General features: G+C 48.4%; 2 protein-coding genes across 2 annotated transcripts; one reads left to right on the forward strand and one right to left on the reverse strand.

The window, feature by feature from the left end:
• Nucleotides 1-6754: 6754 nt before the first annotated feature.
• FRAT2 (FRAT regulator of Wnt signaling pathway 2) lies at nt 6755-9028 on the forward strand. The gene has a single exon (XM_019724796.3). It carries the CDS (start codon nt 6968-6970, stop codon nt 7658-7660), a length of 693 nt encoding a protein of 230 aa, XP_019580355.2. The 5' UTR covers nt 6755-6967; the 3' UTR covers nt 7661-9028.
• A 7528-nt stretch (nt 9029-16556) lies between these two features.
• Nucleotides 16557-19283, reverse strand: FRAT1 (FRAT regulator of Wnt signaling pathway 1). Its single transcript, XM_019724795.3, has one exon. It carries the CDS (start codon nt 18901-18903, stop codon nt 18070-18072), a length of 834 nt encoding a protein of 277 aa, XP_019580354.2. The 5' UTR covers nt 18904-19283; the 3' UTR covers nt 16557-18069.
• Between the last annotated feature and the right edge of the window lie 2269 nt (nt 19284-21552).

The raw sequence follows: 21552 nt of genomic DNA on the forward strand, positions 1-21552 counted from the left end.
ACAGGCGCATGCACAAAGGACTTCCAAAACATTTTGTGAGGTATAGGAGATGCAGTATAGTAAGGAAATCAGACAGAATCTTTGCCTTTACGAAGTTTATAAGGAAGGGACAGATAAAAATAAATAAAACACATGATTGGAATAGAGCTGTGAAGTCTTAAGTGCAGATGCCTTGAAGGGACCTGATTTGGATGAGGGGTCCCTGGGGGGAGGGCCTCTTGGAGTGAACGATGTTTGTCTAAGACCTGAAGGGTAAGCAGGCTGTAGCCTAGGTGGTTTGCCTAAACAACCAAGGCTCCAAAACTGCCAGATCCCCAAGCCTAAGGGCAACAATCTGGTTGGAAAGTGGCCTCAGGTGGGAACCTGTCTTGATACTCTGTTGCCTGTCAGGCTCACTGTTTTTACCGTGTGTGTGTGTGTCGTCGGGGTTGAGGGGCAGTGCTGCTAAAGCTCCCACTCACGTTGGGCTCCGTGCTCCAGATGAAGGAGTAGCATGTGCAGAGGCCCTGGAGCCATAAAGAGTTTGGCCTCTGCAAAGAACTGATGGGGGGCTCAGTACGTGGCATGTAATAACTACAAACAAAGATTAGGTATTATTAAGTTCTTATTTAACATTGCAGGATTTGTTTGTTCTTTTGGGGAGATAGCAGTTTCTATTTATTTAAATATATAGTCCATCTACATCCACAAATTTATATAATAAAAGCCCAGTAGACAGCAAGACTGATGGGAAAGAAAATATTAAAACCATATACCGTGTTTCCCTGAAAACAAGACCTAGCTGGACAGTCAGCTCTAATGCGTCTTTTGGAGCAAATATTAATGTAAGACCAGGATGCATCTTTTGGAGCAAAAATTAATATAAGACCAGCTACCTGGTCTTATATTAATATTTGCTCCAAAAGACGCATTAGAGCTGATGGTCCGGTTAGGTCTTGTTTTGGGGGAAGCATGGAAGTAGAAGAGAAAAAAGAGTGAGCCCCTAAATCAAGGCTAAAAGATGTCTAGAAGTGTGCATTGGGTGGGCCTGGACAAAGAGGTTGGGGCTATGGTGTCCTCGGGGCTGGGAAGCTGATCTTCCTTCCCTGCTGAAGACAGCTCCTAAGTTAGATGTTTCTGTTATGTCGATTTTACAGAGCTGGAAACAGTAAAAGGCACAGAAAAGTCTCCCCGTCTGCTTGTCAGCTTTTTCAGGACTGGCCCTCCTCTAATTTTGTGACAGGAACATGAGGAAGGGCTAGAAATTACAGGCCTGGATATCACAGCCAAGCTGCTCACCCAGCGTCTTAGAGGCAGGGGAGCCTTTAAAAATTGAGTCCGTCCAAACCCCGTGCTTTGCAAATGGGAACACAGGCCCAGCATGGACTGCTGTTCCCAGCATCTGGGGACTGGATGAACTAGGACTAGAACTCAGGTCCCCCAACTCCCAACACGGTGCCCCCTCTAAAGCTGGCCAGGACTACACAGAAAGGCTGTGGGCCATGGACAGCTCACTGGGCCTGAGGACAGAGGCCTGACAGGTAAGAATGAGTTACTCCTTCTTGGTTGAACCACCACACTTGGTACCCAATCCTTTTATAATCCATGTTTAACACAGGGTACGATAATTGCTTCCTTACACATTTTTCTGTGTTAGTGTACTTGTTTACTATTGTTGCTGTAACAAATCACCCCAAACTTAGCGGCTTAAAACAACACAAATTTATTATCTTACAGTTCTGATGGTCAGAGGCTTGAAGTGGGTCTTACTGGATTAAAATCTAGGTGTACCTTCCTGGGGGCTTGAGGGGAGAATCTGTTTCCTTGCCTTTTCCAGCTTCCAAGGGCTGCCAGCATTCCTTGGCTCATGACCCCTTCCATCTTCAAAGCCATTAATCACAGCAGTCCAGCCTCTATTTCGATCATCACACCTCCTGGTCTGACTCTGACCTGTCTGCCTCCTTCTTACAAGGACCCTTATGATGACATTGGGCATACCTGGATGACATAGGATCACCTTCCATCCCAAGATCATTAATCACATCTACAGAGTCCCTTTTGCCCTGTAAGGTAATATACTCACAGGCCCCCGAGATTAGACCGTAGCTATCCTTGGGGGGGCATTATTTTGCCCACCAGAGACCGTTAAGCTTTGTGAGGACTGCCTCCATTGTTGCTGTGGCCTTAGAAGCGGGCACATCCCCTGGCACAGTGCAGGTGTTCTTCCGTGTGCTGTGTGATGGAATGAGTGGATTTACAGCCACCCAAGCTGAGCCCCTGCCAGGACTTCGCTCTCCGCAGGAGGCCTGGTCTGACACACAGCCAGCAGCCTGTTTGTCATCTCTACTTCCCCAAGTGATGTGATTCATAGGGAATTCATAGGGCATCTGTTCTTCGTGTTCCAAGGCACATTTTAAAAATCAACTTTATTGAAGTATGATTTACATATAAGTAATTTCCCCATTATAAGTGTTCATTGAGCGTTGACAAATGTATACACCAATGCAATCCCCACCATAATCAATAGATGGTGTGTGTGTTCAGTTGGTTTTGTTGTTTTGGTGTATAGTTCTGAGTTTTAAGAAATGGATCGACCTGTGTACCAGCACCACAATCAGGATACTGAACAGATCCATCACCCCCAAAACATCCCGTGTTCTCTTTTGTAGTCACAGCCTCCCCCACCCCCTTAACTTTGGGCAACCACTGATGTGTTACCTCGTTTTATCCAAGGCAAATTTTAGTCATGATTGCCTAGGTAATAACTTTATTAAAAAGGATCCCTTTCCCTTTATGCATTGTATTGTAGCCACTTGGGATGGGACGGATGACGGAAGATCTTTCTCAGGCCCACTGTGGTTCCCTGGCTACCTCAGGACCAGCCTTCGCTTCCCTGCTGAGGGAAAACGACCCAGTCCACCTCAGCCAGAAAACCATGTAACAGGTGTGAAGGAATCAGGTGACCAGGATTTTCAATGTGACCTCAAAGTTGAAAAAGATCAGCCACTTGCATCAGAAGCGTGGTAAAGATGTTATTACTTCACATCAGCACACAGATGGCAGTTACAATTACAAAGAAAAGCATCTAGATCAAATACCAGATAAAGCAGAGACTTTTTCTTATTAAGGTGAAATTCAAAATTGTGCAGCTACCGTCTCTGTCAAGTTCCAAAACATTTTCAGCACCCCAAAAGCAAACCTCGTACCCCTTAGCAGTCATCCCCCCACCACCATTCTCCCCCCCAGACCTAAGCAACCACCAGTCTGCTTTCTGTCTCTATGGATTTGCCTATTCTGGATAGTTCATAAAAGTGGAATCACCCTACATGACCTTTTGTACCTGGCTTCTTCCACTTCATCTAATGTTTTCGATCATACTGTTGTAGTGTATCAGAACTACATTCCTTTGTGATGGCTGAGTAATGGTCCATTGTATGGCTATACTACAATTTATCCATTCATCCATGGATGGACCTCAGCATAGAATTTGCCATTTTTTTGGACTTGAACATCCTAGGACGATTTTCGCTCCCCAGAGCCTAATTCCAGCATCACCCCCAGGAACCATGTGAGAAGCCTTCCCTTACATGTTCTCATGTAATATAACAACTTATAAAGAAGGAATCACCCCTCCCCCCATGTTACAGATTCAGAATCAGAGGCACAGAAGGATGAAGCAACTGGATCCAGGTGGGATTCCAAGCCTAATGCCCATCCCTCTTCACCCCAACTAGTATCTCTGAGTGCAGGTAACTGAAAACAAAGTCCACATGGAAAGCAAACTCCTTGGGAGGGATTTTAATGCAGTCTAAACTAATACAGAAAATCCCTGAATTCTGTGTCCTTCCACCGGTGATTCTGAATACCCTCTGTGTCTCTTTCCAGGCAGGCAGCCAGCGTGCCAGGCACACAGCTCTCATCACTTCCCTTTTTGATACCCTCTCATTACTTTTAATTGCATCTGAGCCTCTTTAGCATCTTGTATTTTCATTCCTAATCCAGGGCATTTCTCTGCCTCCCACTGCTCCAGCACAGCACTTCCCTCTCTCAGAGCTCTCCAGAGAAGTGCCCCCAGAAAATGGAGTTGGTCTTCCGTAATGAATTCATCTCTATAATGAATAGTATAATATCCACGTTCCAGGCATATTGACATAGCTATCTCCACACACGAGCAACATTACAAAGGCAAAATTTTTAAAAGAATGCCATCTCACAGCTCCGTTTCCTATAGTACTAAGAACACTACGGGAATTACCCTGACAAGAAGACAAAATTGACTTCCAGGGATGCTGGATTACAGACAATAGCTACAACAGCCCCATTAATGTTTAAAGTCAATGGAGCGTAAAACTGCTTTTCTCTACTTACAGGCAGGCATCGCCTTACAGAGACGAGGAAAAAAATTACAATTTGAGTCTATTGAAATCCATAAGCCCTCCCCTAATTTTCATCCCCCTTGAAATTCTCTAGTAAGGAGCATCAGAATGAAAATGAGAATCACTCTTTCTGGGGGGGGGGGGGGGGAATGGCTTCCAATCCTCATCAGTAAAGTGTGAAGAGCCCTCCACAGAGATGGAGGAGAAAGGCTGCCTGTTGGGAAAGGATCTATCACCAAAACCTGCAGAACTAGTTGTGGTGACACACCTTGGGACTTGGGAGCCTCTGGGCTGACTTCAGAGGTCCTTAAACAATCCCAGGTCATGGTAGACGTGAGGCAGAACACAGGGGACCAGGCAAGTTCAAGGAAGTAATGCCTTCAGGGTACATTTTACTTAGTGGGCTGCAAGGGGGGAAGCTTTATCATTACTGTATTAGCTGTTCCCTAGGGGAATCACTGGAATTGAGCCAGGCCTCTGTTAGTAAACCATTGGACTTAATCCCACATTACATTTGTGTAATGCCTGACAAAGCCTGTTCCCATTATCTCATTTGATCCTGAAAACAATCCTCAGAGGAAGGCAGGGCAGGGATTATTTTTTCCATTTTACAAGTGAAAACACTTGTAAACTGATTTGCCAGGAGCCACACACCCAGACGTGGCAGGAATGAGACTTGAATCTAGGTCTTTGTACAACCTGTTCAGGGTTCTTTTGACTCAAAACCACAGACTGATCAAAATATTCCCAGCCCCACCCAATCCTCACAATCATCAGTTTAACCAGCGCTGGGAGCTCACAATGATAGAGCTTATGTTTGCACTGCCCACAACATCTCTGTTCTAATGAAAAAATACAGCCCTGACTGGCAAACTCTCGGGGGAAAAAAAAAAATTCATATGGTCTGTGCACCAAAGACCAAAATTAATCCAGATGGATTTGAAAAAAATCAAGGCATTAAAAAAGGACTTTATAGATTTGATTATATTAAAGTGTGTTGAGTTTCAGTGGAAAAATATGACTACAGGGCCAACAAAAAACCTGAAGAAATATTCGCAGCAAAATATGAAAGAAAAGAGTTAACTTCTGGTATGTAGATGAGTCATGCAAATAAGAAAAACTCAATAGGAAACACTTAATGGGAACAATTCACAAAAAAAGGAAGTAGTGTTAGTCAACATTTAGAAAACTGCTCTACCTAACTAAATCAAATACATAAAGGAGTTATCACCTATGAAATCAGCAAAAAATAAAATAAAATTTAACTATAGTACTCAAATACTAGTGAAGGTGCAATGAATAAGGTATACACACCCATTAACGATGGGAGAGTACATTTACGCAACTGTAAAGCAATTTGGCACATTTATCAGAAACCTTAAACTATCTATATCCTTTGACCTAAAATACCATTCCTGGGAATATGTTCTTAGGAAAGTCATCAACATGGAAAGTTTTATGTACTAAAATGTCAGTCACATACTTATTTACAACGGTGGAATTAGGTAAACAGTAAACATTAAAGGAATTGTTTAATAATTTACGGTACAGCCACTTGATGGAAACTTACGTAATCAGTATATGTTCTCAAAGTGCATGCAATTAACACGAACACCGTTTTTGGTGTAATGTGAAGTGGAAAAGGGTACAACGTTGTATGGGCTCTTTGTATAACACTTCTATAGAAAAAGGCTAGAAAGGAAAAAAGTGTTTTAATGTGAATTATGTTGAAGTCCTATGATTATGGGAGATTTTTTTCATCGCCCTATATTTCTCTTTGAATTTTTTTTTTTTTTTTTTTAAATGAACAAAGTCAACTCTTCTTTAGCCTGCGGTGGCACGTCCTTCTCTTGCGATGTGCCTGGGTGTTAAGGCCTGCGCAGAGGGGAAAGGCTCAGAAACCCTACCTCAGATCGATTCCGCCCTCCTTTGCGAGGTTCCCTCTGCAGCCCCCCCAATCCCGTCCCCCCTTTCTCCGCCCCCACCTCTCCGAAGCCGGACTGCGGGCGATGCCCGCTCCTCCCCTCACCGCGCTGGAGTCCCGACCACTGCGGGTGCGCGGGGGAGGAGCAGGGCGGGCCCAAGCGAGGCTGACACGTGGGGAGGGTGGACGCTTCGGGGGAGGAGGGGTTAGGCGTGTGGGTGGGTGTGTCTGCGAGTGGGAGAAACCAACCCAGGCTGCCTCAGAGTTTCCATTTTCTTGTGCTGCTCATCCGGTCTGAGACCTCGAGGTCTCCACACTCCCGAGATCCCCTCATAGGCGGACACCGAGCGCAGACACAAGAAGGCTCCGACCACCGCCCTGCACTGCCGCGGACGGCCCGCGACGCGACGCTTCCTCGCACTTCTCCCCCACCCTGGAGCGTTGGTAGGGCCCAGCGGCTACGTCACTCATTGTTTACAAATCAACCAGAGCCGGTAGGATTCCGGCTCCCGCGGCTGCGGCGCGCGGCGCAAGTGCCTACCGGTCTCTGGCTTTCGCGTCTGCCCGGGCCCCGGCCCTTGCCCCGGCCCCGGCCTTGGCCTCGGCCTCAGCGCCGCGCCCCGCTCCGCCGCGATCCACAGAGCCGCCAGCGACGCCAGGAGAGCTTCAGGTGCCCGTGTGGGGTGCCATGCCTTGCCGGAGGGAAGAGGAAGAGGAAGCCGGCGAGGAAGCGGAGGGGGAGGAAGAGGGCAGCTTTCTCCTGCTGGAGCAGTCGGTGACGCTGGGCGGCTCGGGCGAGGTGGACCGGCTGGTGGCCCAGATCGGCGAGACGCTGCAGCTGGACGCGACGCAGGACAGCCCGGCCTCCCCGTGCGCGCCACCCGGGCCGCCGCTGCAGCCCCCACAGCCGCCGGCGGCGGTGCGGGCTGATAAGGTGGGGCCTCCCGGACTGCCGCTTCTTCTGCCGACCGCGCCGGCTGAGACCGTGGGCCCGGCGCCTCCGCGGGCTCTGCGCTGCGTCCTCGGGGACCGCGGCCGCGTGCGGGGCCGGTCTGCGCCCTACTTTGTGGCGGAGCTCGCCGCAGGCCCCAGTGCGCTCCCGGGGCCGTGCCGGCGAGGATGGCTGCGGGGCGCTGTCGCCTCCCGCCGCCTGCAGCAGCGACGATGGCCACCAGCCGGGGCGCGCGCCCACGAGGACGACCCGCACCGGCTCCTGCAGCAGCTCGTGCTCTCGGGAAACCTCATCAAGGAGGCTGTGCGGAGGCTCCAGCGAGCTGTCGCCGCAGTTGCAGCCACAGGCCCTGCGGGCGCCCCGGGGACTGGGGGCGGCCGCAGGGGACCGGACTCGGTTGCCCTGCAGCCCTCTGACGCCTTGCACTGACCCGGGCCCCCTGGAGGAGGAAGAGAAGACCGCTTCGCAAACTCGTCAGCGTCCTGCTCTCACTAACCCTGAGCTGAAGCCGCCGTTCTGGGAGCGACCGACTGGGCGGCGGGAAGGTGTGTGGGGAGACCTCAAGCCGAGAAGTTACCTTCCCCGGGCGAGGCTATAGGAGAAAACTTGAACGTGGAGAGATGCACGGGTCAGGACGCGTCCGTGCCGCGTGAGAATTTCCCTGGCCACCTGGAGGCCAAGGACCTGGGATAAACTGGGAGAACTATGGCAGCTACTTGTATCAACTTGTACCTGACTTAACCCTTGGGGACGTCGTGTACTTGGATTGTTTAAAGATAGGGCTCCGAGGGGCAGGAATCGTGAGGGCTTTATAACAACACTTGAAAACTTAATGACACGAATACATTTTATTTTCCGGTGGAAGAGCTTAGTGAAAATGGTGCTACAGTTGCAGTGCAAAGAAATTCCGGAGGTAGTTGGGTGGGTTGGCATCGCCCACTTTCTCCCACCTAATCAGCGGCTGGTAGAGGTGGGAGATGTGAACCACAGTTGGGGGTGGGAGGGAGGAGGAAAATTGTGAAGGTGAGTAGAGTTGGAGTTAAATTTGGACTTTCAAATTACTTGACCTTGACACCTGTGGTTCAAGGTCAAGGTTTGCTGTACTGGAAGGCTGTGGGAGAGCTAACTCACCCCCGTGTCCTTTCTTTCTCTTGCTCTAAGAAGAGACCAGTCTGTGCTTTCCTATCTTTTGGGAGTCTCCCCGGGAGACACAGGCGGAGAGGGACATGTGAGGAGAGTTATTTGTTTTTTCTGTGCTTTCCTCTTTCCAGAACTCCTCCTCCCATGAGGCCACTCTTGGCCATGCCTTGAGCTTTCTCAGAAACAGTCATAAACAATTTTGAGTCTCTCACCCTGTCGTCCCAGCCCGCCTTTCTTATTCTACCCTTTCTGGTGTCTGCACCAGTGGATGAGACCCTGGCTGTTTTTCTGCTCTGTTCTGGCCCTCTGTGGATCCGTGGGCCTGAGCCTCCGTGGGTCCTCCAGCCCTCACAATTTCCTCCTGCCACTGACTCTTCTTTGTGAGTGACTGAAACTGTTTTTAAAATGTGACTCTCCGAGAGGAGAAACTGCTGGCTTTACACTTAAGAAACTTGATGGCGCTTTAAATGAGGTGCCACCCCCAGACTTTAAAGGTAGCTAACCCCATTTTTTAAAAAAGATTCAATGGCTTGTTCATTCTCCAGATGTAGCTATTGACGTACACTTCGCACCGGAGTGTCTGAAATTGTGGTGGTCCTGATTTATAGGATTTCTTAATTAAAATGTTTGCTGAATAAATTTGGTTTTTTTTTGGAACATGGTTTGGCTTTTTGGTGGAAGGTAGGGGAAAGAAAAGCACTTGGGGATGATACCTTTAATAATGAAGGGTGTACTTGGAGGGACCCGGGCTCAGCACAGAATAGTGATGGAGTTGCCAGGACTTCAGTACTTCTGGGTTGACGCTACACAAGATCAGAAAATTAAGTCTAGGTTTTTAAAAACTCTTAGATGGGCTTCCAACTCCCTTTGTGGCATAAGAACATATTCCAGAAACACTTTCTAGGCTAGAGGGCAGAGGCCAAGGGACTTGTGTCTGGAGCGGGGAGGGAGGATTTTCATCTGAATTTGTTGTATGAAGAATGGTTTTCCCCTAAGAGACTGAACCAGTCTTGAGCTGTGGCCTAGGGAAAGGAAAATGGTCTGACCGTGATGTATTTGGTAGTTGTAAAAAGGCTCACTTTCGCAGGCAGGGGTTACATTAACTGAAGTGCCCCGGCCCCTACTCATTCTCCTGCTGGCAGCCCCATCTTTCCCAGGCATGGAACCCTGAGGAGCCTTTTCCTGTTTGCTCCCTTGCCCTTTTCAAGGAAGCCTTTCTTGGCACAGCCCAGCTCTGCGAATGAGCCCCCCCACACACACACCTCTCCTACTCAGCACCTCTTCCTCCCTTGCCTGCCCAGCACCCTCCCACGCTGGAGCTGCAGGGGAAAGCTAGTGCTCAGTGACTCGGTTTGAGTCAGACCCTGTGCTCACCAGCAAGTCGTTGCTCTGTGTTTTCCCTTTTCTCATTTATAAAACAATAATACCCAATAGGGTAGTTGGGAGGGTAAAATGAGGATCTGAGGTGTCTGGGACACTTAAGTGCTCAAAAAAATGTTGGCTGTTAATTCTTGGCACCACCGTTGGCCCTTAGTCCTTCAGGGAACCCTTATCTATCTCCTAAATGTGCCCCACTCACCCTTACTAGCACTTCAGCCACCCCTGCTCCTCCACCACGAGCGTAAGCTGTCGCTGCCTCTTTTGCTCCTGTGCCCTGTAAGTCTCTTCCTGAACTCCTTCCAGAAGACCATCTCCACACACCTTCCAAATGGTCTGCCTCTGCTTTCATCATTCTGGGGTGTAGCATTTACTAAGCATACATGTGCCAAGTATGGTCCCAGATATTGAAATCGTTATATCATCTCCTTATGTCATGACTTTATTTGCCATGAGGTAGGCACTGTTGTCTCCATTTTTTAGATGAGGACACAGAAGCCCAGGGGACTAAGTGATTTGACTGAAGTCACCACCTGTTAAGTGGTGAAGCTGGGATTTGAACCCAGGCAGCCTGGCTCTAGGATCTCCTTTCTTCAACCAGATCTTCCAGGCATACTCTACCACCTACAATGAGACTTTTTTGACACCATTTTCTCCCATGTTGGATTTATTAAAGTTGTTAAGAGCATCCTACAAACCCTGACCCACTAAAATACCTCAACACACTAGCATCACCATTCTCAGACTTCCTTGTGCACTAGCCACATATGTGCAAGGTGTTTGGGATCTGGGATGAAGCAAGGTTTCAGACATCCTGGAAGAACCCACAAGCAGGTTTGGGGCCAAAACCTTCACATAGTTAATAGGTATTGCATAAGAGAGGCACAGGTAACAAATGGTATATGGCTGCTTCTTTTAAAACCTCAAGCCCTCTGTAAGATGAGGGCATAGTACCAAGATGGTGAGGTCTCACCCAGTGCAGATGTCCTATGGGTCTGCAGGATGGTCAGAACAGCACTCAGGATTGATGATGACTGTGGATAAGGAGGGAAGATCTACAGGACCTGAGAAGTAAGGTAGAGGGGGGGAAAGGGAACTGACCCCTGTTATAGGCAGGTACTCTACAGGTACCATATATGAGATGTTGCTTTTCAATGGGAAGAGGTAGGAATTACTGGTGGTACAGCAGGATCTGAACTCATGACTCAACGTGATCCTCTCGCCACCTGTCTGAGCCTACCCACAGCTTTCCTTATAAACCTTAGCCGCGGCTACTGATCAGCCATCTGCAAAGGCTATAAAGAGCCCCATCCTGGGCCTGGGCCTGGGGAAGTGTCTGTCTAGGAAGCAGTGGCCATTTCCAAGGTGGAAATGGGCAGCTTGGGATAGCCCATTCTTAGTACTTGGCTCAGGAATGATTGTGGCTGGGAAATCCCTAACCTTTTGGAAAGGACGGGTACAGAACTGGGGGCATGGGTGTGGGCAGAGTTGAGACAACTCCATCTTCTGAACGGGCCAGTCACATTCTGCAAATTTTGAGCCCAGAGGACCAGGGCTACAGGGAAGTAGCAAGGAGAAGTGGGTTGTGAGAGTGTGTGTGTGTGTGTGTGTGTGTGTGTGTGTGTGTGTGGTGTGTGTGTGTGTGTGTGTGTGTGGTGGAGGGGCGCTGGGGTTAATTAGGAGTTTCATGTGGGAAGGTACAGGGACAGCAGCTTGGTGCCTCATAAATGACTAGAGAGAAATTGGGGCTGAAGATTAGAGATTGGGCAGTTAGAGCCAAGAGGGGGGGGTTGAGCCTGGGACATGCTGTCAGTTGGGAAGTAATAACACTAGCTAATGTGCAGAGAGCTTACCTTGTGCCAGGCTCTGTTCTAAGTACTTTCAAATCTATATGGGAGGAAGAAGAGTAAACAAAGGGATCAGACAGAAAGTAAGAGTGGAACCAAGAGAACCCAAGAGAGGTTGGAGGGTGAACTGAGAGGGATGGTGGGTATGTGAGTCTGTCTCCACACTCATGGTACACACACACAAGCACAGCTATATGTCTCTTTGTATGTCCTCTGTGGTCAGGTCCAGGGTATTTGAAATCAGATCTTACTTAGTGACTTTCATTGAAGTTATTCAGCTTCCCTTTATCAGCACCATTAAGTGGTTCGGTGTGTTTTGAAGATCTGTACTGTGAGTTCTTCCTCTCCTTAACCCACCTGGAGAAAAGTACAATTTATCGTGGGGATAAATTCCAGTCTCTGGGGAAGATTTTCAGGAAAACCTAGGAAACCATTTTCCACCCATATTAGGCAGTGGAATCTAATTTAGTTAAAAAAAGAAATGGGCAAAAGGCAGGGCAAAGGTAACAAGATGAGATAACCAGCTTGTGACTTTTTTAACCCACCCAAATCAATAAATCAAACAAACTGCTTGAATAGCCTACCAATTGGGGGTTATGAATTTTACCTCCTATGAGTCAGTTAATTGATAAGGGGGAACAGTTAATAAACACCTTGTTACTACATTCAGTTTTTATTCTATTGTATAAGGTCCAGAGACAGATTCATTTCCACAATAAGAGAAACATACTCAGCCATCCAAGGCATGAAGGGTTATCCAAGGTTGTTTCAATAGCCGATGGCCAGGTCCCAGGCCTTGCTGTGGTAGGACAGTTTGTGACATAAGACGCTGTTACGTGGGACATCCACCTTAGAATCTCCCTGAACCCTGCCCATTAAACCTGTCCCGCCTGGGTACCCCATCCCTTCCCACCGCCTCAAGGAGGCTTGTCCTTTGTAGCATCTTCCCTTCAGTTTCTTCCTTTGCATATTCTCCTTCCACAGCGGACAAGCGCAAGTCATAGTTGAGCAAAATCCTTCCCTTGGCCCTCTTCTTCCTTTTTAGCTGCTGTCTCTCCTTTTCTGTCTTCTTCGAACTTCTAGGCACCACAACTCATCTCTGTTCTAAACACCCTAACTCCCTTAGCCTCCATAAGTCTGTTGATAACACCCCATTTGTTTGCTCAGCAAATGTTTACTAAATGTCAATAACCAGACGTTGTTACTAAATGCAGGTATGTTTCAAGCAGTGGCCTAAGCAGTTTTACTAGCATTCGCTCAATGAATCCTCACAATCCTATGAGGCAGGGACTTGATTATCAAACTCCGGGGGTGAGGAATGTGAAGTTCGACAGATGAAGTGATCTGCCCAAGGTCACAGGCAGGAGATTTAAAGGAAAGAGCCAGGATGGTGACCCAGGCAGTCGAGCTCCAGAGCTGGCATTTTAACAGCTGCACATACCATACTGAGGCCTACAGTTTTCTTTTCAAAATGTGTCTCTTCTTGTCTTTTGCCCTCTCTTCCCACCCAGGCCCTTATCATCTGGGGCCTGGATGTTTTAACAGCCATTCAACTGATCTGGTTGACCATAAATGTTAGCCTTCACCCTCTAGCCATCCCCCACGCTGAGTCACCTGATAATCTGCCTACAACATCCTCTTCATCTTGTCACTTCTCTGCCATCAAAGAATACGTAATCTCTTTGGGAAAAGAAGACACTCACTTATGAGCTCCTGAGATAACTATAATGACAGGATATAAAATGATGAGTGAGAACAAAATGAACTTGAAGATCATTCCCGGCGGGAAAAAAATTGCATGACTTTCTCAGCACAAATGATAGACAAAAGTGGACAGGGCAGGCAAGCAGAGCTTCAGCTGAGCACTGAATTTGAATGAGAAGGGGAAGGGTTTTCTGAAAGGAAATGGGAGAGTTAAGAGCTGTGACTGCAGACTGCCCTCACCACACACTCGCCCCTTTGTAATATGCCCTGCTGCCCCTCCTCTACCGGTCCCAATCCTGAGCTGCTTTCAAGGTTTGGCTTTAAGGGGATCTCCACTCTTTCCAATTAAACCTCTTCTAGACTGACTATTCCCTTCCTGTGCATTTCTCTGAGTGCTTACCTATACAACAGGGGTGTATGCTCTATAAACTCGTCTGATCTTCAGAGGAAACAGGTTCATGCCTTTTAAGAAACAGAACGAAGAAGCCATTAAGAGGTAGGACTTCCCACAAAAGACATAAAGCAGTGGCCACCTTCATGCAGTAGCTTCTGGGAGTGATGTTTTATTATTTGAATGTTTATTATTTGCTGTTTGCTTCCCATATGATTTAATCTTCACCCAATTCTTCAAGGTAAGCTCTGTCGTTATCTACCATTGACAGATGAGTTAATTGAGATTATTGAGGTGAAGAACCCCTGTGCCAAATCACGAGGCTAGCAATGGAAGGCTGCCTGGAGAGCCCACACTCCTTCTATTACGCCTCCTGGGAGACACTGTTATGGGCAGGTCACTTGTTCTCCCTTCAGTTATGGATGGAAAACCAGGAGGAAGCGCTGCATGGAGAGATTTTGCTCCTTTGCCTGCACCAGCCTCACTGTATTCAAATGGAGTGCAGCTCCGCATGGAAATCTCTCTGGGCTTCCATCTCTAAATGAGGCAGTAGCACTAGACCACCGAAGGCTGAGTTCTCCCGGAGCTGACATTCTGTGATTACTGAGCATTGGTGAAGAAGGGGGAGCTAATTGAGTGAGTTAGTAATTTGGTTGCCAGGGTAACTCTTTCCTGATTGGAAGGAAGGGATCACAGGGTTCAACACAGACTTTGCTGGATAGGAAAGTGGTGTCTGATCTTCGCTCCATGTTTCTGCTTCTGAGCTGGAGAGAGCAAAAAAAGGGTGAAAATTGAATCCAAATATTGTAGCATTTACACCTAATTTAGAATGAAATCCTAGGGTGGCAGATTCTATAGCGTTCTGTGTGAAATGTGGCATTCTCTTCAACAAATCACTTGTTATTTACCAATTTCTGTTTGTTTGTTTTTTCATTGAGTTTATAGCTTTGGTCTCTTATGTCACTCAAGCCATTTTCTGTGGTCAGCTGTCTTTATAGGATGCTGAACATTTTGTAAGGAAATGGTTACAGCATACCTGTCTTTCCCTAGCTCAGCCTAGGGACATGATTTTCCAGGGTCCTGATGGCAGGGCCACCACACTGGACAACTGCAGGGGTGTTGTTCACATTGTAATACACGTGTGGAGTTGTGCAGTGAATTATATTGAACTATGTATGATGATATCAGGCTATTGGAAAGAGGTCTGCAATGGATGCCTAGAGACCTGGGTTCTAGACTCTGTTAGGCTTTTGACTTCAAAAATGACTTTGTATGTCACTCTGCCCTGCCCCTTTCCTGGACTATTTTTTTCCACCTCTAAAATGATCTAATAACTTTAAAAAATAATTTATGTAAACCCTTATTCCAAAAAAGGATTTTGGGGTGACTAGTAAGACCTTGCAGTTTTAAAAAGGTGGGCAGTTTTAGGGTTGTAGTGCATCTAAAGTGCCTGATAGTAGCCATTAGTTTTCTCCAGTCTTCCTTATGTGTAGGGAGGGGGGTAGGACTGCGTAAGCCCTATGGTTGAGTCTAGCCTTAAGCAATCATTACGAGAAGCCTGCACAGAAGCCAGCAGTGACATGAATCATGGCCAACTTGGCCCTGGATTGCTCCTAACCTTTGACCTCTAGGAAATCCCACCCCAGCTAAGAAGTGGGGCCAAGGACTTCAGGGTTAGTCCAATGTCAGGGGAGTCAGCACCTGACCACTTTCCCCAGCTGCTCAGTGCCCAGAGGTGGTAGCCCACTGTATGTTGGAGGCTCCTTTCCTCAGGTTGTGTTCGAGCTGCCATAATCGCCTTTCCTCGCTGGGCAGCACTGGACTGAGCCCTCCACAATCCTTTCTGGGAAGTTGTGGAAAATGGCTGGCTTGGTGTGCTCTGGAGGTACTTCTCAGAGACCATCAGGGTCTGTGTTGTGTATGAGAGAGAGAGAGAGAGAATGGGAAACTACAGACAACAGGAATTGAGTCCAAAAGGGAGGGAGTTGGGACTGGAATCACAGAGCACTTGATCCAGAAAGCATTTTTGGAATCATGGCATGCCCTTAGGGACAGTCCTGGGTAAGAAGGGGTAGGGACAAGAGACTGTTTATCTGCAGGAAGTGCCAGTAACCCTGAACCCTTTTCTCTCATCTCACTTTTCATCTGTTGTACAGATGAGGAAACGGAAACTCACAGTTGAGCAACATGTCCAAGGTCCCCATTTAATAAGTGGACTTGAACCTGGATACCCTGTCCCCAGCCTGGCTCCTTCCTTGAGGGAACACACTGTATGTAGTAACTCAGAACTGGGGGTATAGAGATGGGCTGTTATGTCACTGATTAGGGAGAGAATGGCAGCAAAGGTGCCAAGGGCAGAGAGAGGAGTCCTTTAATACCCTCCCAGCCAGCTTTTCCACTGCAGACTTGCATCCTGAGCAACCCCTAACCACGAGCTGCTCAGCCTTAGAGCCACCTTGTGGGAAAAGTCCACTTAATGACCACAGTAGAAAGAAAAAAAAAAAAGTGATTAGCCTCCCAGTCTGCAGTGACTGGTTGATCTGATGTTCTTTGCTAAAACATTCAGAGCCATCTTCATAAAACATCTCCATCACTGACGAGTAATTCAAAAGCTCTATCTAAGGTTTTGGTGAATGGGATTGATCCAAATCCTGACCTCACTTTCATTTCATTTCATGCCAGCACCAATACACACCCAGCCATGCAGACCCTGTCTAACCAGTGAGCTGCTCAGACACAAAGGCGCTCTAATTACCATCTGCAAGCTAGACCGACAAGGATTTCAAGCGTTTTCATGTTTATAGAGATCAGAGAAATGTGTTCTGTGCATGTTTCCCTCCGACAGCAAGTATAAAATAAAACCAAACAAGAAACACAACACATTTATTTAAAAAACAGATATTTCAGTTAAGTTAAAATCCTATAATCAGGATAGCCACAATTCCAGCCACTCCGGTGCGAAGTGTAGATATGTCAATAGCCACATCTGGATGATGAACAAGCCATTGAATCTTATAAAACTAAAACACCAACTAAAGGGTCTTAAATCCCTCAGAGTGAGTGAACAGTATGTTACAAGCACTTCGCGGTTCACAATGGCACAGCCTGCAGCTTCTCCATTTGGAGGGCCACATTTTCTACTCAGTTTCTTTCACTTACAAAGGCAAGCTGGTATGGCTGGGGGAGGGGCAGAGGGAGGAAATCAACTCCATCTATCCAGGGAATTGCAGCTGTTATTGCAAATGGCCCCGGAGAGCCCATTATAAGCTGCTATGCGAGGCAGTTTCTTCCTGGAGTGCCCGTCACGTGGCTTCTCCCCAGCCCGGGCCCCTAGGAGCACCAGCACTACGCTTTTGAGTAGGACAGCAGGGCCCAGGGGGAGAGGAAGGACCGGAGGCCACGTCTTCAGAGTTTCTGTGAAAGCCTGGGGCGCGGCCGCCCTCAGGAGGCACCGGCGCCCAGCACGTCCCTGCCTCCCTGCACCCACGGTGGCGGCGGTGCGCATGTCCTCAGGAGACTCCAGAACTTGCAAAAAACACTGCGCTCTTTTCCGAGTACAGGCAGAACCGGCTACTTTTCTGTCTTGCTGGAGCCCCACAACCCCGTGTGCGCCCAGGAAACAGTGACCTTGAACTCGCTAAGAGGCGGGCCAGCTGTAAAAATACTTTTGAGAGGACCAAGGGTTCCCTCCGCGCCTCACCCTATCCTTTCCCCAGCACCACCCGACCCGGCATCCCATCCCCACCCGGGGCGCACTGCCTCTGCTTTCCCCTACCACTCGGAGAACCGCAGCCAGTTGCAAAGCGGGGGCAGAGAAAAGGTTACTTCTATTCAACTCCCAAAACGTCTCTTCATGGTACCAGGTGTTTTAAGAACCAGCACCCCAAAAGACATGAGATGGGTTTTTTGTGTGTGTTAAGTTTTCTAGTCTGGCAGATTGAGGTACTCCAAAATGATCGTCGTCTATTCATGTTCACCTCCCCCAAAAGTGGATCAAGGACCAGCCTTGACAAAGCAAAGCAAGTAACGGATCATCCTCGTCGCGCGTGCACTCTGCGATCCTGAGAAGCGTGGACTGTGGCACCATGGTTGCCGGGCCGTGGAACTGCAAGCTGTGCCTCCAACATGGTCATGGCTAGTAAGGTAGTCCTATTGACTGTGAGCTTGGGATACGCTTTCTTCAATAGGGCCAAATCCTGTTTTTCAACATTAGAGCCCTTGACCTCAGTTCCCCACGAAAACACTCGCGATTTTTCGATTCATCGTCTTCATTATTTTCCCGCTTCCAAAAGCGCGAGTTCACTAGTCTGAGTAGAGATGTACCTCGCAGGGGAACCCCTTGCCCTCCAGGGGCTGGCGCTGTGGCCACTCCCGGGATATTAGCTGCCGGGGACAAGAACGCCATCGCCAGTTCGGAGCTGCGCCTTCCTCCCTGTCGCACCAGAGTTGCTGCAGGCCGCGCGAGGGCTGCGGGGCGACGGGGGCTTGTGCACCGGGGCTGTCAAAGGCCTCAGGAGCGGGCTTTGGGGAAGCTTTGCATGTAACTGCAGCCGTCGCGAATGAAGCCTTCGCACCGCCTCTTTGATGAGATTCCCGGAGAGCACGAGCTGTTGCAAGAGCCGGTGTGGGTCGTCGTCGCCGGTGCGGACTTCCGGCTGGGGCCCGCGTCGCTGCTGCAGGCGGCGGGAGGCAGCGGCGCCCCGCAGCCATCCTCGCCGGCACGGACCCGACAGCGCCTGGGGGGCGCTCCTCTTGTCGGCTCCCGAATGCCCATCTAAGTTGGGCTGAGGAGGCAGTGGGGACAGGGCGGTAGGGCCTGCGGCGAGCTCCGCCACAAAGTAGGGCGCAGACCGGCCCCGCACGCGGCCGCGGTCCCCGAGGACGCAGCGCAGGGCCCCCAGGGGCGCCGGGCCCACCGCCCCGGCTGGCGCGGTCGGCAGAAGCAGCTGCAGCCCAGGAAGCCCGACCTTGTCTTTCCGCACCGCCGCCGGAGGCTGCGGGGGCTGCAGCGGCAGCCCGGGGGTAGCGCACGGGGAGGCCGGACTGTCCTGCGTCGCGTCCAGTTGCAGCGTCTCGCCGATCTGGGCCACCAGCCGGTCCACCTCGCCCGAGCCGCCCAGCGTCACCGACTGCTCCAGTAGGAGAAAGCTGCCCTCTTCCTTCCCCTCCGCATCCTTGCCGGCTTCCTCTTCCTCTTCCCTCCGGCAAGGCATAGCACCCCACCCGGGCACCCGGAGCTCTCCTGGCGTCGCTGGCGGCTCTGTGGATCGCGGCGGAGCCTGGCGCGGCGCTGAAGCCGAAACCCGGGCCGGGGCCGGGGCGGGGCGGACGCGGAAGGCAGAGACCCGCAAGCACTCGTGCGGTGCGCTGCAGCCGCGGGAGCCGGAATCCTACCGGCTCTGGTTGATTTGTAAACAATGGGTGACGTAGCCGCTGGGCCCTACCACCGCGAGGGTGTGGGGGTGCGCAGTGCGGTTGAGGGGACGGGGGTCCCCCTGGGCGGGGGTCCAGGGTGAAGCCTTGCTCCCTAGAGCTCCACAAACCTGAATACTGTCTGCGTGGACTCACTGGGTAGCTGATCTTCGCCTTCTCAGGCGGGAGTGATTGGCATTTACAGAAGATGAGCACCGGCGTGGACTCTGTTGGTTTCTTCCACACACAAGCACAGACACTTTCACTCACACGCCCACACACTCCCCTCCTCTGAGCGCGTCAACTCTTCAGGTTTTGGCATTTGCGCTTTTGAGATCCCAGGTTCTAGCGTCTGGTAAGTGATGACCAGGCGAGTGAGAGGAGGGTGGAGAGGTGGAGGAGTCAGGCTAGGGATTTGTCTGCAGATTGGGGAAATGGGGCTTACAGGGATGGAAATTAAGAAGGGAACACTGTGCTACGATAGGGGTGGCAAACTTGGAATTGGCAAAGAAAAGCCACAGATTAATGTTTCTTGATCAGGAGCAATGGGTATGTGGGGTCTTGGATTGGGGCTGGCGTTACTGGCGAGGAGGTTGCTAGTCTTGGGAAGAGCTCTGAGCTAGAAAGTTCTTTTAAGAAGAATGCCTCAGCCAAGTAGGGGAGTATCCTATCTGAGAGGGTTGCAGGAGAGGAAAATGGTGAGCTGTTTGGATGGAAATGGAGAGATGATCCAGCTAAACCCTTTAAGATATCATGATTGGCTTAATGATTAACCAAGACTTCATTTCTTAAAAGGAGGGACAGAAAAATCAATCAGTTGCTGTTATGTTGTTCGGAGGTTTTAGACATTTATTCAGAATCCCAAACCCCTCATGCCTAACTTCCAAATACACCTGTAGGTAGACTTGGTGGACCAGCCTTTACAAGCCATCCAGGGGAGAGATTAGCAGGGTGATGAAAGTATTCAAAACTGGATTATAGTGATGGTTGGACCCCTCAATTTTACTAAAACTCATTGAATGTTCACCAAAACTGAGTGAATTTTATATGTAAATTATACTTCAATAAAATTGTTTTAAAAATTAGCCACAAAGTACGCACACACAAACACAGAAGCCAGGTACTAGGAAACTACTTTAAAATACTGAGCACGAGAGTAGGATAATTTAGACGAGAGTTCAAGAGGAAGAGACTGGAGCCTGGGGATCCAGAGAAGTAGAAAAAAGGGTCTTAGTGGGCAGGTCCAAAGATGATAATTACAGGAGCAAAACTGTAGGGAGGGATGAGATGGAGAGAACAGGTGGGAAGTTGTTAAAAAACAAAAAGAGTTGGGCTTATTTTTGTCATGTATGGAGGGAAGAATATGAGAATGAAGAAAGAGACAGTTTGAAGAAAGCCATTGAATTTTTGGAAATCTTGGAAATTAAATCTTGGAAATCCAGACTTCTACAGAGTGCCATAAAATTTATCACCTCATTTTAGTGGATTCTTTACGATTTTCTATATGTAAGTTCATGTCATCTGCAAATAGAGGTGGTTTTACTTCTTCCTTTCTAATCTGGATGCCTTTTATTTTTCTTGCCTAATTGCTCAAGCTAGAATCTCTAGAACAGTGTTGAATAGAAGCGGTGAGGGCAGACATTTTTGTCCTGTTTCTGATCTTAGAGAAAAGCTTTCAATCTTTCATCATTAAGTATATTGTTGGGTTTTCGTAGATGGCCTTTACTAGCTTAAGGACATTACCTTCTATTCCTGGTTGGTTGAGTGTTTTTTGTTTTGTTTTTTCAATCATGAAAGGGTCATCCCCTTATTGTAAATCAGTGTTCATTTGAGAGAGTGGTCAAGCAGCTATTTATTAGGTGGAATATTCTGAACCTAATTATTTAAAAATTTAAGATGAAAACAATTGGTAGCAGTTTACAATTTGTATTTTTAATCTCTGGTTCAAAATCTGTAAGTTTCATACATCGTGTGGGCATGAAAAATGGTACAACCACTTTGGGAAAAGACCTGGCAGTTTCTTACAAAACTAAGTGTACACATCCTATGATACAGTTCCAATCCTGGATATTTACCTAAGAGAAATAAAAACATAGATCTGCATCAAGGCCTACAGGCAGACAATCATAGAAGCTTTATTCCAAAAGCCATAAACTGGAAACAGCTCAAGTGTTTATCAACAGGTGAATGGATAAACTATAGCACATTCATAATATGATAACAGAATATGCTTTAGCAACGAAAAGGACGGAAGTATTGCTGTATGCAATAACATGCAAAACAGTACCCTAAGTGAAGGAAGCCGGAGACAAAAAATCACATACCATGTGATTCTGTTTATATGACGTTCCAGAACAGGAAAAATTAATTTATGGTAGGGAAAATAAATTAGAAGATTGATTGCCTTTGAAGAGGGTGGAGTGGGGCAAGGACTGAGTCAGAAGAGGCCT

Source organism: Rhinolophus sinicus, chromosome 15 (genome assembly GCF_057876585.1).
Source record: "Rhinolophus sinicus isolate RSI-liver-muscle chromosome 15, RSI-T2T, whole genome shotgun sequence".
Classification (NCBI taxonomy): Eukaryota; Metazoa; Chordata; class Mammalia; order Chiroptera; family Rhinolophidae; genus Rhinolophus; species Rhinolophus sinicus.